At 44.1% G+C, this 19,323-nt stretch overlaps 1 protein-coding gene across 2 annotated transcripts in view; it reads left to right on the plus strand.

Moving 5' to 3' along the window:
- Window positions 1-19,323, plus strand: part of LOC106657503 — a 45,868-nt gene that overhangs the window by 15,912 nt on the left and 10,633 nt on the right. For both annotated transcript variants that reach the window (XM_023460190.1, XM_023460189.1), the window contains exon 2: window positions 14,641-14,758. In XM_023460190.1, the coding sequence (XP_023315958.1) occupies window positions 14,648-14,758 (111 nt within the window). In that variant the 5' untranslated portion in view covers window positions 14,641-14,647. The remainder of the gene's footprint in view (window positions 1-14,640; window positions 14,759-19,323) is intronic.

The following is a 19,323-nucleotide window of genomic DNA, read 5'->3' on the forward strand; positions in this document are numbered from 1 at the left end:
GGACATCGGCGCCGTCGCCTGCGCGAATCTTTTCACTTATGTAGCTGCAGCAGCAGCAGCAGACCTTTTTATCGATCGCGTATCGCAGGTAGGCTGTAAATTATTCGCCGCCAGCAGCAGCAGCAGCAGCCACCGTCGTATACTACGTGTCAAGTCTCGGCGGCGATGGCGAATTTTATAAAATACGAAAATTATAATTGAGTCTGCCGCGGCGCGCGAAAATTTCCCGCCGATATCAAAGAGAGGCTTTACAAAAGCTCCGAACGCGCGGGAAAATTATCGCCTATATAGTTATTTTTAGATTTCAGCGTAAGCGCCTTAGCGCCTTCATAAGCCATATATTTGGTAAGACAATATTTTAGTAATATTTCATACGGCTATATTTGCAACTATTACCCGCAGTAATAAGTGCGTCTATATGCATTCGATTACTTACAAATTATATTTTGAAGAAATTCTCATGACATTTCTCTTCGATACAAGCTGCATTTAGATATGCGCGCTGCGCACTCCGAGCTCTGCCATTATAATGCAAGTATATAGGTGCCGATTAAAAATTTAGAATAGCTCTCTCTCTCTCGAGATGCAGTGCATATACTACTGCCTTAGTATACATGGGAGCAATTGGCTTGACTAAGAAAGATTTATGGCGATGCGATAAATTCAGCCTCCCGCTCTTCTCTCTCTCGATCTCGCAGATCGATCGGATAAAATTGAATCTCGGTGATTTATAATGATAATATACGTGTGCTTGCGTACATTATACGCACGAGTGTGTCGTTTTGTATCGGTGTGTGTGTGTGTGTGTGTGTGTGTGTGTGTGTGTCTGTATGCATGTGAGCGTGTACAACGCGCAAATTGATGAAACTCAATTGTCCTTTAAGGATACTTTCTTTAAAACATGCACCATACATACCACCGCCGCCTTTTCGGCATATGTAGCAATTGACGTTGCATATAACACAAGACTTACGAGGATAATTAAGCTCGTACGCGAGCTAGTACTGTCGGACACCGAGGCGTGCACATATTATATTATTATGCAAACACCAGGCTCGATTGTGGTTAAGCTCCCTGAAAAAGACGACGAAAAATAAAGCACTGCAGTCGATGAATCGCTCCGGGCTCGATACGATCGCTTTATATAAATTATTATACATTTTTTTCATACACATAGGCGAATATAATCATTTTTGCTCGAGCGATCAAAACGATCAAATTGAGTAACGAGTTTCGCCTATAACGCAAATTGAAAAATAAAACACACACGTACCACGTGTGTATGTGTGCTTGAAAAGGAGAGCAGAGAGAGAGCCGAAATAAGTAACAAAAAAACGATAATTGAACGAATTTATAAAATGCCTATTGCAGCTCGCAGCGCACAAGGTATGTCAGTCTCGCGAGTAGTAGTAGTGCTCAGCGGCCACCGCGCGCACATGTTGCGTAATTCTCCACGCGCTCGCATACAAACATTACATTTATATACGTGTACTTACACGAACACGTACACGTATGGTACGTACATATACGAGCGGCTAATCTGCGAGATTTTCTTTTTTTTTCATTCGTTCTTTTACTTCTATTTTCCAATGCACAATGTGTGTGCATGAATGTGTGTGTGTGTGTGTAAGTAAGGGGTCGCGAATACGACGTATATAAATCCGCGAGCCTCTTATCGCGTCGCGTGCCTTCGTGTAATATCGGTGTATCTGCTGAATATGCGTGTGTGTTAAATCGTTGGGTGTGTGTGTGTGTTGTTTTAAGCATGTGTATATATGAGGATGAGTGCATCCATCCGTACGTATACAAGCAGCATCTCGGGGAAAAGAATGAAAAATAAGCCTTATATGCAGCTGCATTTAATACGTTGCATCGAACTTTGTATACACTCGCATTAACAAGACTTTACCACGAGTGAAATTTCTGCCAGTCGATCGAGCCTTTTTTCCTCCTGTTTTTTTTTTCTTTTTACGTATGCGTTAACACGCGGGGCTATAACAATTCATATATTCAGGAATGCGCCGGTAAATTAAAAAAAAAAAGAAGAAGGAGGAGGAGGAAGAAAAAAAGCAGCTCGCGTAACAGTCTTTTGCGCTGATTACGTGCAGCTATTGACATGCACCATTTCTTTATTTTATATTTTTTTTCTGCTTCTTTAGGAAAATATGTGTGTGTTACGTTTCTCGCGATTATATTGCGTTTTTACTTGCACTTATTTTGCGGCTCTGGCAAGCGGCGCACTTTATACACATTGCTGAGAAATCTATAGAATTGTCCGTCGAGTCGCATAAATCGGCGGATGATATCGAGCGTGGCAAACCTGTTTGTGCAATATCATTATTTAAACGATCCACCGATTCCTAAATAAAAGCACTCTTTTCTTGCGCAAACACGTGAGTGCGTATCCATGAGGTCGAGCAAAAAAAAAAAACGAAAAAAGTGGGCTCGTTCATACTTCTATCTAGTTTTTAAAACTTTAATTCTACTTATTAGAATATCTCATACCGGTCTTGCTAATGACTTGGCAAATTTTTTCGAATTAACTAATTGAGCAATATCAAAAATCACGATCTGAGAGGTCCACTTGCGAGATTGACCATATAAAACATTTACATTAGATCACATTAGATGATTCGCTAGAAATTTTATCCGACAAATATCATTTTCTAATTGACCTCTTCAATTTACACTTGTGTACAACGTTTCGGCGCCAGTCTCTCGAAGCTTCTCTATTTGCTTTTGCCGATCGTCGTGGGTTTTTTAAATTTTTGAGCAGCCAACACACAAAATTTTACTTAGGTACGAGCTCGGAATTAGAAATGACGCAAGATTGTTGTGGATGTATACGCCGATACATCTGCGTACAGCGGGTCGGGCTTCTGAAGTACAGTTAGAATCGGCAGTCGCGCGGCGCTGGACGACGCGACACATTGTTGTGTATTTACACTTCACGCATCGAAGCAGAGTTACGTATAGCATCGGACCAGACAATATAATATGTAATCGGGACGTTGCATTCCACTGGATAACAGTTCAGTTGATTAAATCGAATGTACTTCAAATGTGATTTTCGTATTGAGAGGTCACAAAGTCAAAGTTTAATTATAATCTGGATTGACAACATGAGGACACTAATCGATCACCCACGCGTATTACAACATGCACGGGGATTAATCAGTCATTCGTTTTTCGTCACTGATCTTATGCTGCTGTGCTTCCTTCGTCCTTTTTTTTTAATACACATATAACGCATGGCATTTTCTCGCGGGCGCGCACTAATAGCGGTAAACTCGTTCTCGCCGCGAACGGGATTCCCCTCTCGAGCTGACGAAAAAAAAAACAAAAAGACAAAAAAAAAGAACAACAAAACGGAAGAAAAAGTAAAAAGGAAGAGACACACCCGTTAATTTGTCTCCGCAGGTATGAACGAGTTATTTAAAAATGTCTCCCCTCCACCGTTCTTTGAACTCGGATTTGACTCGAGCCCCGGAGTAGCGTGATATCTCGTCGCCACGACACACGATGATTGCGACAAAAAAATCTATCGTTGCAAAAGTCCTATTAGATATATGTCTGCATACAATGAACGAAAAAAAAAACGGGAACGAGTGCATTTCGGTATACGTAATGTAGTATATACAGTCCTATAAACATGCGGCATACATATGCGTGTGTAACAGGATTTCTTTTGAATGGAAAGCAACGAACATACACACACGCAGGCGTTGCAAAATCGTGCGGCTAATGCTGAATGCCATTCAAGTAATTTTTCAATCGATGATACGCAAATTCTTTCTTTACACATACACGCATGCAAGGCACACACAATGGCACCGCGTGGCCTAGTGCCTATTACACTTTAGACACCTCTATAAATAGGAATGATTTTACGAGTAAACGCCACTTTCTGTATTATATATTTTACACGGTCAATAATTTGTATTATGGTGAGGTGTAAAACACACGCGAGAGGTGGCGATAAAGCATAAAAAGAAGCAAAGCTTAAAAAAGCAAAAAAAAAGTGCGTCACGCGAGTATACAGTGTAAATTTTGCGAACAGCAGCGGTAGCAGCAGCACCTCAAACTGTATGGTGTACAGAACAAAAATTAAGCAAACTGCTCCCTGCGCGAGCCATGACAGCGCGTAAAGTACTCGCGCACATTTCGTATGTACGTACGTATTATCAAGTCGATTTTTCGTCGAGCCTTCATTTAAATTTTGCGTTACAAAACCAGCTCCGCCGATGCCGTTGTTGTCTTTCACGCGTGTGAGCAACGTACGTGTCTATGTGTGTGTATAATAGGCTTTTGCGCGCATGCATACGCGTAAAACGTTCGGCATCGATTTATACAAATACCTCACCCACTCTCGTAAACACTATAGCTCGCAACTCTCGAGTCACCTGAAAAAATGCAATGAATGTTTTTTATTTTAGATGCACATATAGCCTAATGCAGTTTAGCCAAACGCAAGATATATATTTTAACTCGGCTCTCAAACGTTATTTACAGTGTACATATTATAGTAGCTGTGCGCAAGGTGTAAGTTAACGTACATACGTTTGAGTACCGCACAAGTGTCGAATTTTTTTCACTCGGACTATAAGTGCCGTTACGCTCGATCTCTTATACTCTCTATCATTGCAACGTACTTATATAGGCTCTCTCATAAGCGCGCGAAATTTTGACCGTGCGAGCTGGCACGTCGAAAAAACAGGCATCGATGTAGTGGCTCCGATATCGGTGCACTGAGGTGTACGTATAGAGGTAAAGGACAGTTCAATTGGCAATATAATATAAGCCTAAAGACGACGGCGACGGCGACGACGACGACGGTGGCGACGATAGCATTAGAAAACGTGAGAAAGGCCTCGTTAAAATCATACACACACTCCGCACACACGTATAGCATTATATATATCACGCTGTATGTCGCATTTACACAGCTGCATTTAGTGCCTTTTATAACCGCGTGTATATTAATATGCTTAGCTCGCTCGCGCGGCCGATTGTTTCGCGCGGGACAAACTGCACGACGCAGCGCGTGCCGCCGCTGCGAGAGATCCTAAATGGCCCGCTTACGTAATGCGCGCCGAGCCGCGGATTTAGCATAATTTTTTTCTTTCCTCTTTACATTTTTCATTCCGCTTCCGGCTGTGACTAATGCAAGCCACGAAAATATCACGAGGCCCTCGAGAGAATCCTGCTGAGCGCGCGCTACATGACTGTATAATATTTGGTACTTGTATGTATACGTAAAGGACGCCGCGCAGGATTCTCTCGAGCCACGAGAATGATCGCAGGTGCCGCGCAGCAGCAACAGCAGCAGCACGTATTACGGCTATACGAGTCGTATATGCCTATATCGGTACGCGACGCGATTCGATCGAGCGTGAAAGTTTACGTACACGTATACGTCCTTTCGACGGGATAATGCATCCTGACGCGCGTGCCGAGAAGCGCTGCAAAGATCTCGAGCGCGCGCGACTCCATATATCGATCATGGAGTGCACTTACTTAAATCTGCTGCTTCTGCTAAGCTCGATTCTCGATGTCGATTTATATGCCTCGTGCGCTCATCTGATCCCTGCAGCAGCTCTGCACGTGTATTATAGGACTGCATGCAGCGCGCGGCGCGTTATGCGATCTGTATTACCTCACAGGCGCGCAGCGGTAGCATCATCGACATCGGGCGGCTGATCGATTCGTACCTATACACGTTACACACACACACACACAATTTTATAACAGAGAAATTCAGCAGGTATACGAAAGAAAAAACGGCATTTTTCGATCCTCTCGACCTATTATCTCTGTCAACGCGTAAGCATGCAGCTGGGCGCGCGCCCATCAATTGCACGCGTCGAAATTTCTGGCTTTTAATTTGACTTTGTAATAAGCCTCGCGAATTCCCACATATATACGCAAGGCAGTACGTATATTCGGTTGCCGAGCGAAGAGTTGAACTTTTTTGAATAAAAAGCGCAGAAACGGTATCCTTTATTTGGCGCATTTTTCGAGGCTCGTACCACACGCACCGAGAATATTATATATCATGCGCGATACGTTTGCATCGCGCAGACAGCTCACGTATGGTACAAAAATTCAAGAACGTATAAGTACGTATGAAACATACGTGTAGCAAAAAAGTGCAATGTGCAGTTTTTTCACGTATTTACAGAAACTGCGAGCTTTACAAAAAAAAAACGCTGGAAAACGCAATCGATTAATTATCGGCCGATCGAAGGACGATTTTTCATTTTCTCGCGATTTCTAGACAACGCTTGCGATCGATAAATGTTTATCTTCCTCCGTGAGAGCGAGAGTGTCTATTTGTCTAGATATACGCGCGCGTCGAGTCATCGAAGAAGAAGCTCCAGCAGCAGCAGCTCTCTAGCTCTAGTATATACGTGGTGTTTGTACAGAAAAAGAGAAGAGATCTCTCTCTCGCTTACTCTCGGCAATGTCTCGAGCACAGCTCCTACGCCATGAATCAAAGGTTGAAACAGCGTGCGAAGCTCGGAAGATCAACACGATGCGCGATCCGCGCACGCATTCGTCTTATTATAGAACGATGATTCATGTAATACGAAAGCGTATCTAGACGTTGTACGGTAGCTCATAAGTGTGTACGTTATATATCCTAGAGGATCCGGATATATAATAAGCGCGCGTTTTTCCGCGCAATTTATCGACCTTTTTTTTACCGTGTGAACGAGAATCTCTCGCGCGCGAGATAGACTGGAAATATGGTCACATTGTAGATATTTCTAATGCGATCGTCCATTATTTTTTCTCGAACGAACCGATATCTGTTATGACTAAGTTTTTAATTATGTTCAATAAAGTCATGAGGTTAGGTTTATTTTTTAAGCTCTGCGGTGTCGTGCGAAATACAAGATTTTATCTCTGCGAGAAACTCTAAATGCCGTACGGCAATATTACTTTAAGTTTTCACTACTAGATGGCGAGTACCTTGATTTGTAAATCTACAAGTGAAAAAGTTAAAATAGTTCTATAAGTCAAAGCACGTTTATCATACCGACAATTGTGTGTAAAAATTTTAGCCAAACTAAAGAACTAACCCAATTTCACCCTGAAATGTATATGAAACAAATACCAGCAACGGTACCGTGTGTATATTTCCTCAAGTGTCCATAACTCCGTTCAACGGGGATATGCCTCTCGATAATATAATGCAATCGCTCGAACTGCCGTGTGTATGTGCGTATGTGTGAGCAGTATCTGGATCGATATGTTACTTCACGGGAAATTCGGTCGTTGGATAGCGATTATCGGACGCTGAATGTGTCTCCTCTTCTGCATTGCACTCGCTCGTGAGCGTGTGTGTGTGTGTGTATGCACCTTCTATACGCGGTATATATTTTCGGCTTTAACTTAATTTAACGGTATTTACCGGAGCGGTTTACCGGAGCTTATTTCTAAGAATCGAATCCCGGTGTGTATACGCGCGTATTATAAAACTTTTATCGCGTTTAACGCGCTCGCACGTTGTCGTGGTCGTGGCCCCGGTGAATTCGTCAAGAAAGAAGAAAAAAAAAGAGGCAAAGAGGGAACGAGTTATTTATAATACGACTGGGACTCGCGTGTTTGACTTTGGAAGCTGTTGTTATTGTGCACTAAAATCTTACGTAACGATACAAAAAAATAAAGTCCCATAGCGTGCGCGAGTTTTATAAATGTTATAAAATAAACCTCGATTACTACCCTGGCGTTAAATGAAATTAACGAGTCGGGCGACCGCCGTGGCGCCGCCCATTTGCTATATTATAATGCAAAATTATAAATTTTCGTCACAATAAAAAAAATGCATTTGGGAAAACGATCTTTCGGACCTTTCTCCTTATCTATATTAATAAAGGGGAGCCTAATACGCGCATGCATATATCGCAGCGAGGAGAAAGGCGTGTATTTATAGACGCGATCCGAAACACGTGCTCTCCTGCGCAAGTGCACATAATATCGGAGCCGCGCGTCTCTCGCGTACATATGTAAAATGCACACACATAGAGCGGACATGTATATAATATACACTTACGCTCGCGCGCTCGCGAGCTGTGCAGCAGGAGATATGAATTTTTGCGTAGAGCTCGCGTAGCTAAGATACGAAATCAAAAATAATAAGCCTTGCGCCCGATTTATTATCTCTCCGGCATCGCATGCTGGCCGAGCTGCAGCAGCAGCAGCAGCTCATAATATACATAACGCGCGCGCGAGCACGCGGCAATTTCACTTTCTCATTATTAGCTGCTGCTGCTGCTGCTGTTGCCTCGATGCTGCGCGTATACGTACGTGAAAAAATGCTTTTGTACATACATACTTGCGGTAATTGTCAAAAATATTATGTATCTCGCGCGCGAGTTCGAGACCACATAACGCCCGTCATGGGTACCTGTGTGTTGTGCTTGTGGCTCACATATATAATAAGCATAATACACAAAAGTCACCAAATAATAATATCGACGCGAGGCCGATATAATGAAAGCCGAAGTCCAAGTCGCGCGCGAGCTTTGCGCACCAAGGCTCAAGCACTTATTATACCTATATATAAGTTGCGCAAGTTATACAAATATACAACAGACACACACACACATACACACACCCGCATCCGGGATCTTTCTTTTTCTCTCTCTCTATAGGCGACTTTGTCTGCGCGAGTCCGTGTGTATATGTGTAAAGGATAATATGAGCGTGTCGGTGGCGCGTGGCCTCGCGTATCTAATTCGTTCCTGCAGCGGCAGCTAGGCAGCGGCCTACTTTTGCTCATTATTATGGTACTCTATGCCCCCCCGCAACGCGTCTATGTCCATGTACCTTTTCTTTTTTTCTTTTCTTTTCTTTTTCTTCGTTTCGACGTCGCGCCTATTATTAACCACACTCTTGGCTTGTTTGTATAGCACCACGCGCGAGATCGATTCGCGGATCGACGAAATTCGCTCGCACGCATAAATATTTTCGACTCTCGCCGATGTATACACAGCGCGCAACGATGTTTCTGTATAATATACGCATGAAACAAAAGTGACGTACGAAATTTTCTTTGTTTCCTTCGATTTATCAAGATCGAACAGTCATCATCACCGCCATCATCATCATCATCATCGCGTATCCGTTTGCGTGCGATTCTTTTTTTCTTCTCTCTCTCTCTGTCTGTCTCTCGACTCCGAAGAGATGCGATCGACGCGAATATAAGCTCCTGCCGTGTATTTCAATAGGGTTCCGCGAGAGTTCTCGGAACGTTAGCCACGCGCGCGTATAATGCACGCACGCACGCCGCGCTGATATATACTATATTGTATTATGGAAATAACTAACGCAGGCGCGAAAATGAAGATGTTACCACTCGAGACGTCTTGAATTATGATAATGACTCGAAAACTATATACAGCTGCCGGTGTGTGTGCGTTGCTGCAGCCACGAGGCGCCAAAACGAAACGAAGCAAAAAAACAAAAGACAAAAAACTGATTAAAGCTCCTTTGTGCCGTCAGCGAAGGCTCGAGAGAAAAAAAGATCGGTATTTTATAAGCCGCATCGAACCAGCAGCTCTCGCGCGCTAACCTTTGTCAGTTGTACTTATTTACCGTGCCCAAGATGCATTCGAGCTCTCTTTCGATACTCGCGTGTGTGTATGTGCATGTAAGCAACTAGTTCATAGCAGCTGCAATGTAGCTCCGCGAGTGTAATATGAAAAATCAAGGTCGAAATTGAATTATAGTTGAACAACCAGTGGTGGTAGTAGTAGCAGCAAAAACAGCAGATCTGCACTGTACATATATTTATTTTGAATAAGACATTAAATTTTACCGTACAGCAATATCGACGACTAGTACTACACTAATGCTATATAGGTACCTATACGGAGTGAGCCGTGTGTGCTGCGGAGAGCTGCTCGTAATAATTTACAACGAAACGAGCTTATATTGTGGCTTTATACGCTCTCGCTATATATGTATGCTGCCTCGAGTATATATGCGAGCTGCTGCTACGTACGTACTACAAGCTTCACGGAGTGCAGCGCGCGTATAATGCGCGACGATGATGCTGCGTGATAAAGATTTCTTTGCGCGTGCGAATCCTAAACGAGTACACGTTTATTACTCATAACTTCTTTTCCCTCTTTTTTTTTATTTTATCAAAATCTATGTGGTTGTGCATATGAATTCGCTGCGCATGCGAACGAGCGCAAATTTATCGGCTTATTATACACGGTGTGTCTGTGTGCATATATGCGTGATCGAAAAGTATCTAATAATCGAGATTAGAAAAGCTCGTGTGTGTGTCTACGTACTTACGCGGCGCGCAGTCCTTTATATAGCGTTTAGAGCCATGCGACCGTAATATAGCGAGCTTATCCGCGAATCTCTCAACGAAGCCCGCGCGCTCTCGAGCTCGTGGTTGCATGCAGGAATACATAATTTTGAATCGCCTTGTGTGTGTGTCTGTGTCTGTGTTAGTGCACATCGCTGCATTGCCGCCAGAAGTTATCTCTATACCATACAGCAGGCATGCTAAACTCGAGACTATATATAATGCACGGCAACAGCAGCAGCAGCAGCAGTGCAGCTTCCGATCATCATCATCATCATCATCATCAGAGACACGAGTACCGACTTTGCGCGCGCTTAATATTTCTGGATCGCTGATTATTTTATATATGATATTCGCTTTGTCTTAATACTTGCGCGAGACCCGACGACGACGACGATGACCTTGTGATGCAGTAAACGATACGCACACGAACGTTATAATATACACCTAAAGGTATGGGATTACAACGTACGCTCGTATCATGTGCCGCGAGTATATTGCACTATAGCGCCTATGGGCCCGCGCGCGTTAAAGGATCGTAATTGCACGGATTGAGCCATATTCGAGCGGATTTAACGAATTAGCCGATATACATTTTCTTTTTTTTCTCTGTTTTTTTTTCTTCTCGTTCTTACTTTTGTTCCGTGACATTCGATCGAGCTCGTAAGTATTCGAGTTCTCTGCGGAGCGCGAGAGAGCAGCTACTGGTATTATATATGGCATACGCGATGTACTATACGCGGGAAAAGCTTTATGTTTCGCTCGCGCGAGACTCAATCAGACCGAAACGGACGACCGTATCGCTTTTCGTTTTTTTTTTCCTTTTTTTCTCTCTATTTTTTTCTCCTCCGACGGAACGAAACTCGCGTACACGTACGTGTATTATACACTTGCGGTCGGACCTACATCCAAATATAATATGTATCTTTCTCGGGTACGAATGAAAAAAAAACAACAACAACATCGAGTGCAATGCGAGAAAAAACGTTTTCGCGCAAAGAGGTAAAAGCCGCGAGCGCGACATCGAGACGCTTTCGCGCGCGGGCGCCCCGACACACGATAAAAGAGTAACAAAGCGCGCGCGCACAGAGAAACTTCGAATTAGCTCTCGCGTATACGTCGAATTCGCGCAGACACAATCCCCGGCTGGATCGTGTATAATCAATAAGCGGAAATTTCACTTTTTAAGAATTCCTTGTGCTCGGTGTGGAATACGGGCCAAAATCAATCGACCGAGGCAAGTGCGTGCCATTATGATGTACGATCGGCGAGATATGCCTCGCTACGTCAGCTAATTATAAGGCAATCCGTGGCGTCTTTTGCCTGTATAATGTGACGAGAATTAATGCGGAAAAAGCGTCGTCGAGGCAGGCGAAATTATTGTTTCCTCTATTTTGTATTGTGCACGTGGTTGCTGTGTATCGTAGCAGTCGTCGTCGTCGTCGTCGTAAGGGAAAATCGACTGTATCCACGCAATAATTCGTACGTAAAGAATCGAGCATAATTTTTTGCGCATTCGAGAGATAGATGAGGACGTTTCACTTTCGACGCACGGCTAAGGATATTGTAAAATTTACGTGAGTCATCCTCGCGGGTGCGCACGAATTGATGCTGCGCAAATTAATCAAAAAGAAAGGAGAAATCTATGCGTCTCGTGTACGTCACACAGCACGCGTATACGCGAGGATCGTCTTTAAGGAATAAATCCGCGTGTATTTCCGTACCAAATTGAGCCGATCGTCGTCTTTGCATCCGAAGAAAAGAGAGCTTATTAGGCCGGGGCAAATTGAAAATGATAATACGTTTAATTTCCAATTAGACTAAACGTCAGAGCTCTCGTATATAGAGACACATTTTTCTATTGTATTCGTTTTCCCAATTAAGAGTCTCTGCGAATAGTACATACGTACACGGAGGATAATCGGCTAGTGCACAGCCACGCGAGATCGTTTCGAAAGATCGGCCGCGATAAGGATATACCGACGATCGCGCGCTATTATGGACGTTTATTTTTCATAGACTCGCAAGCACAGACATCGCAAGCTTACTTAGCATATTACGTACGTATAATTATTGCAAAACGTTTATCAGATCGGATCGGCCCGACGTATAAATACGTATATATGAGAAAATCAAGAAAAAGTCGACGACTCATGAAAGAAAGCCGCGCACAAACGTCAAGTGTATAGCCGCGCGCGATGTTCGTCCTCTTCTCTCTCGCGCGATCTCCGGCGAAGAGAAAAAAAATAGAAGCGGAAAACCACCGTGAAATCGACGCGAGCTCGCCGATTTTTCGCTTTCTTCCGACGAACGAATATATGGGCTCCTTGGCCCAGGCGTAGTTTATCCTCTCTCTCTCGCTCTCTACGCTATTCTACAATCAAAGACAATCGTACATATAATATACTCGACGGCGAAACACAACAACAATACAATCGGTAACGTCAATCGGTCCGTTGGCAGAAGCCGCGCCGATGCTTATTCATCATTGTCACACCGAGTAGTATATAGTGGTACATAAGCTAAAGAGTCGAAATGACTTTACGATCGGAACGAAAAGAAAAAAAATTAACCGTGGTACGGTACTTTTATCGGGAAAGTGCAGACACACACACACACACACAACGTGGTATTATAGTGGCGATTCACGCTCCAATGGATACATATATTATGCATCTCATATATATTATGCGCTTTATATGGTCATTTCCGCGAACGCGCGCGTAAGCGTTTTGTTCGGCAGAAGCGAGTTTAAATAATAATAAAAAAGCTTCAACTGAATTTGCCTTGTAAACTGCGTTTAATTTGTAGCTATTGTGTCGTATACGCTATATAAGCACGCGACGCACGTTTGTAAGTCTATACTGTCAACGGAGGCAGTACTCGGATGAAAACGACACGCGGATTCTGCCGCGCGCGCTCGAGGTAAAAAAAGCTCGACGCGCGCGAGGCGCGTCAAAAGCCGCGCGCGCGTTTCCAGCGACATAAGACGCCTCGTTATACGCGTATTATTGTGTGGTCGCTGCGCGCGAGCTCGACAATTAGTTACGATAAAAGTCTCTGGGTGTTGAGCATAGCTGCGAAGCTCCTCGTGCGAGCCGCTGAGATGCTGCTGCAGTCTCCGCACATAAGAACTTGTATTATATACCGTTACGCAGCAGCGAGCCCGCGCGCGAAAGGTTAATGCAGCTGCAGCACTGTGTATAGTCATAATGCGTTGCACTTCACGCCCGCGAATCGCTTTTGTTACGATGATATTTTTGCATCTCTTTTTAGCAGCTGCTACTTTTATATGCTCTGCATACAGTGTAGAGGCCGAAAAATTTGACTCGGTCTCGGAACTCGTTCGCTTAAGCGATATTGTTGTCGTTTTTAAGCGGCTCGCTTCTCGGCTCTTGACTCGCGGACGCGTACATGTACGCATGCATGCACCGACAAATCGTCGGTCGAGCTTTTATTGGATTACGTGTAGTGCGAGCGAGAGAGAGAGAGAGAGAGAGAGAGAAAGAGGATGAAAGTGGAATGTACTTGGTGAATTTTTAACAGTTAGCCTGGGCCAAGTTTTTTCTTTTCTCCTGCTGCCGAGCTGCTGTACTCCTTGCGCAGCAGCGACTCATTCCGCGAGCTCGACTTGATACGAGCACGCTTTAATCGATACGTACAACTTGCGATTTTTGTACAGTTTTCACTCAAGATTTCTCCCTCTCTCTTCTTATAATGCTGAAAATTAATTAAAATCAGCCTTCCAAAAAGGCACTTAAAACAAACACACGCGCATGAGTTCGCAGAGAGAGAGAAAAGGATCGCGAGACAGGCACCACAGTGCATCGGGTGAAAAAAGGCATATAATTATTTCACACAGCACACTGTGCGAGAGGCTCTGTGTATATACAATAAACACATACCTTTAAATGGCCGGAAATCATTTTCGCCGCGAGTGAGCGAGCGACTGTACTCTGAGCCCGAGCGAAAGAGTAAGAGAGAGAGAGAGAAAGAAAGAAAAGTTTGGCCGCATTGTTGTGGAAGAGCTACCGCTAAAAGTGCCGATGAATGCTGAAATCGGCACTATAACAGTTTACGTAATCGGATAAAAGCGAAACTCTTTGGGCTTCGCGATATATACACACGATCGTGATTTTTTTCCCCTCTTTGCTTGTGGCTGCGGCTACAGCGAGCAGCAACAGCAGCAGCCAGGCTCGAATAATTGATTTTCGATTGATTCAATTTAACCGATGTTTCGTAGCAATTATACCACTCTTATCCTGCTTTTAAGTCTCGGATTATAATGTTTGTTTTTCTTGTCGTTGCAGATTTATAATGGTTTCGAGACGGAAAATCCTGTCCCGGTCGCGAGACAATCTCGCGGACACACAGTACGAGGTCGAGGAAGAAGAAGACGTCTGGTACAACGTCGACAAATTATATAAGGTAAGTGAGCGCGAGCCGCTATAGCAAAGGTGGTGGAGGATTCCTGAATTGCATACACGCCTACTTTTACACAAAATAATATAGCAAAAACTGCGCTATACACGGCGAAACACACACACACACGTACACACAAAGTGCGACAACTGTGTATTACACGGATTGTGCAACGAGATATCGCTGTGCTGCAGTATACGTATACCTACCACGTGCAATAATTTACCTCTTTGGCTGTTTTTTTTTTATTTTTCGTTTAATTTTAGCTCCCCTGCGTGCAGCGCGCGTCGATAATAATAAAAATACTTTCTCTAGCAGCTGAGAGTTTTATAATAAATCAATCTGTCGTCCTGCAATACATAACTAATGACAACAACTACGACAACGCCAGCGACAAAACGAAGCTTTTTTTTGTTGATCACAGTTACCCCACCGTAGCAGTAGTAGTAGTGGTAGTAGACGACGACCAAATGAGAATCAAAACGATCGCAACAACAACGCGGAGTCGCGCGATTTGTCAGCTGCCGTGCCTGTGTGTAGTTGCTACCGCGGTGTGTGCGATATATCTCGTAATGGACGAATAAACGTTGGCTTTTCTAAATTACGAGACTATACGTCTATATGAGTCTGCTGGCGCGAGGCCGGTTTTCGCGCGCGAGCTGCAGCTACAAAAGACAACTTGTTTTCGTACATTCGCTCGCGCGAGTTGTTTATAATATCGGCTCGGTACGTATACCGGCGACGAAAGCGTTGAAATCACTTATTTCGGGAAAAGTAACCCATGTTTGTAGTAAATACGTTTGCTTATTCTTTCGGTTTCGACGAGATTCCTCGTGTATTCGAGTGAAAATTTTTTTTTTATAATGCACGCGACGTAACGCAGAAACATTTTCAACTGCACGTGCGCTGCGTATAATACGTGTATATACCATGTGCTTCGGGGTCAGTGACACACTCGCTTCTTCTTCGTCTCAGTCTCTCTCGTTCTCCAGAACGCGAAACGAGCTTCTTTATAGCCATTCTTTGTCGAAAACAAAAAACGAAAAAGGAAAAAGAAGAGGAAAAAGAAAGAAAAGTGACGCGCGAGGGTAAACAATCATTATCAAAGCAGAAGCCGCGCGCGCATCTCGAAGCTTTTTTTACTTTCCATTTGCGCGCTCGACGGGTGGGCAGGGCCCGGGGAGACAACGACGACGACGACTAAGACGGGCTTTTGTAATTTACTCATGGACTGAATAATTGCGTATATATCGTGGAGCTGCTAATATAGGCTTTCTTAATTAAAGGTGCATTATAAGGTGCAGTTCACAATATCGTGAAACTTTTGCGCAGGAGAAAAAGACGACGAGAGACAACGACGCTCGCTCGCGCGGGAATGCGAGAAAAGCAACGACAACAAAAAAAAAGACGCGCAGCAGCTAGCTCAGGGGGGGCTTTTTATACATATACGGACGCTTTTGGCGTATACATCCGCGGCTCGCGATTACCTAATCTGATACACACACATACATGCATACATACATGCCTCACGTACATAGAGAGAGTAGATATAACTAGTGCAAGAGCTAGTCTAGCGAACAGGCGCAAACATACATAAAACTAGGTACATAATCACTTTCCACGAAAAGTTTAGTCTTTCGCTATAGGTGCACACACATACACACACACAGAAACAGACACATAACTGGTGAGAAAGAGAGACGTCAGTCTCTCAGCTCTGAAAAGAGAGAGAGAGAGGGAGAGATTGAGACAGGCGCGAAGCGAAGCGAGGATAGCCGCGCATGCATAAGCTCGAATGCCGAGGAAAAAGCCGATCGATCGATTTTACGCAACGCGTTTTCTATATAAGCGCGCGGCGCAACCGATCGACTCCAGATATACATAGCCATATGTATATCGAATCTGCTTGCAGTTTTTTCCCCCTGTGTGTAATATATAAGACGACGTGCTCGAGAGTCTATCCCCGCGTGCATACGTATGATACTTGACGCGCCGAATTTTTATACGATTATATGAATCCATGTTTACGCTCCGTCTAAATTAAAATTTTGGGATTCGCGAGATGAGCGAGAAGAAAATCGTTTCCGTGCACAAACATCTGATCGCCTCGTGTGCGTGTTGGCCACTGCATTTTTGACCCGATCCGAAAGGTGCTGCTGCCTACTGCCACTGCCTCGAGTCCGAGTCGTATTTTCGACACGCCGTGTAATTACGGAGCGGTGATTTTTTTGCCCTCTTCCTCTTCTCGAGCGCGTGCGAGCTTCTCTCTACTCTTTTGATGATTTGCGTGCTGCTGCTGTGGCTCGTGATGATATTACTATATTGTGTGTAGGACCCGGCGTGAGTCAGTGCTACTATACGACCCGGGCGCGCGTGCACGCGCATTATCCTACACAGACAGCCACTTGCACGTATTAAAAAGATATTAAGTCAATCCGCGGCTCATCAGTCTTTTGAAGTACGATAATTCAACGTCACGCGCGCGCTCATGCAAGGGGGTATATAATTTTTCTGCCCGTATTCCATGAAAACAAGACGTTAGCTCCTCTCTTCGAACGAGCCAATTCTTTTTTTTTCGTTTTTTTTTTTTTTGCTTTATTCCGTTGAGATAATATACAACACGTCCGCGAGCACGAATCGTGTGGCAGCACCGTTGAAAAAGTTTTACGAGCTCGTTACGAAAAAAAAGCCGAAAAAAAAGCTCCAGGCTACGTACGAAAATCCATTCGCGCTCGTATATGTATAAAGTACAATATAACGTACGCCACTTCCTCGTTGTAATACGTAATGCGCGCGAGCTTTCGCGTAAATTCGATATATTTATGTTTACGATTTGTGGAGTGTGAGAGCATAACGAGATCACAATCGTGCGATCGACGCCTAAAACCGTTTGAAAAGTTTCTGCGCGAATAAAAAATCGGTAGCGAACTGCCCGCGAGAGGACAGGAGAGAAATAATAAAAATCCATAATCTTTCTACCGATAAGTTGCTTTTTTTAATTTCTCCTCTTCCGATCGTGCTACACTAACGCCGCCGTCGTCGTCGAGCGCGATGATCGTCATCGCGATGCCATTAGGCTTTTTGATCTGCCCCAGCCATGCCACAACGTACAACGTGTATGACGCTTGCAGCCGAGAGGCATTTTATTCAATATCATAAACTTTCTACGAAAACTTGAGCTTGCCCGTGTGCTGCCCTTGTTGTTGTTTTTTTTTTCTTTCGTTTCTCGCATCAGCGACGAAAGATCAGTAGCGCCTGTGAATATTATAAATGCGCGCGCGATAGAAGCTCACCCTCTGGGTGTGTTTTCTCCCAATGCACAGCTCCAGAGACGCGATTGATTTTCTTCCGAGATTGCCTCGCGAGTTAGTTTGTATGTATATAAGGAGCTCGAGAGCGAGTCTCGATCGAATTCTTTCGCTGAATTTCAAAATATAAAACTCGGCCCGGCGTAGTAGTGGCTCAACAACTCGTCGAGCTCGCTCTCGAGCTCTCGAGCGTCCGATTTTCTATGAGCTTATATATATACAGCATCGTATATATCTTCGGCTGATATCTCGTTAGGATTATATGTGCAGCACACGCTATAGCGCGCCGTTATTTAATCGACCTGGACCGGGCACATTCATCGGCGTCTTTTAATGGCGTCGTCGTTGTCGTCCCCGCTGTCTCTACAAAAAGCAACGAAAAGTAGAAAAAAAGGAAGAAAAAAAAACTCGGCTCTTATGTCGCATTATACGCGCCGCGATGTATCCGAAAAATATCTTTCACTTTAATTGCAACGCGCGCGCGTGCGCGCTGCCACGAGTATTATAAACATGAGAATTCGCGCAAATTGCGTAAGGGTATTACTATTACTCTCGAACACATATATATAATCTAAAAAGCGCGACCGATACAAAACGACAGGTTTCAATTTTGCACCTGCAGCAGCGGCAGCGCCAACTTTCTATAAAACAGCACGAGAGCCGCCTGCATGTGCTACATAGGCGCTGCGCACGGCGATCGCGCCAATGTGTGTGTGTGTGTATTACACGTGTATGTATAGACAGAAAAAGAGAGACGCAGACGATGCGAACGCAACAAGCCAATAAAGTCTAATAATTCAAAGTCTCTCGCGATATATCATCTTCGCATGTAGCGATTATCCGTGGAAAAGCTGCGCGCCATAGCCAACACGTCCAGCCGGGCGCGCGCTGTATTAATAGCGCGCTGGTACGCGTGCGGCCGAGCTCTGCAATTTTTTATTTACACGAATTACACTTTCTATGGACGCGTGCAGATCTGTACAGACAATCATATACAAGCTGAATAATCTATCGTCCGTCACGAGAGTCGAAGAAATTATTCTAAAAGGAGCTTCGTTTTGTCACTTGCGAATTTGGAGTATGCTCCATCTGTCGCCGAACTGACGCGAGTATACATAATGACGAATGACGGCGCGCGTGTAATACTCGCTCGGTCGACGTCCATGATGGTCAGAGGTTCGAATACTACACCGAGGAAAATTTTTATTTTTTTTATTTATTCATTCTATCTCGTCGTTATGTATACGTTCTTTCCAACCTCCC

The sequence above is a fragment of the Trichogramma pretiosum genome, unplaced genomic scaffold (genome assembly GCF_000599845.2).
Source record: "Trichogramma pretiosum strain Unisexual culture from Peru unplaced genomic scaffold, Tpre_2.0 scaffold40, whole genome shotgun sequence".
NCBI classification, from domain to species: Eukaryota; Metazoa; Arthropoda; class Insecta; order Hymenoptera; family Trichogrammatidae; genus Trichogramma; species Trichogramma pretiosum.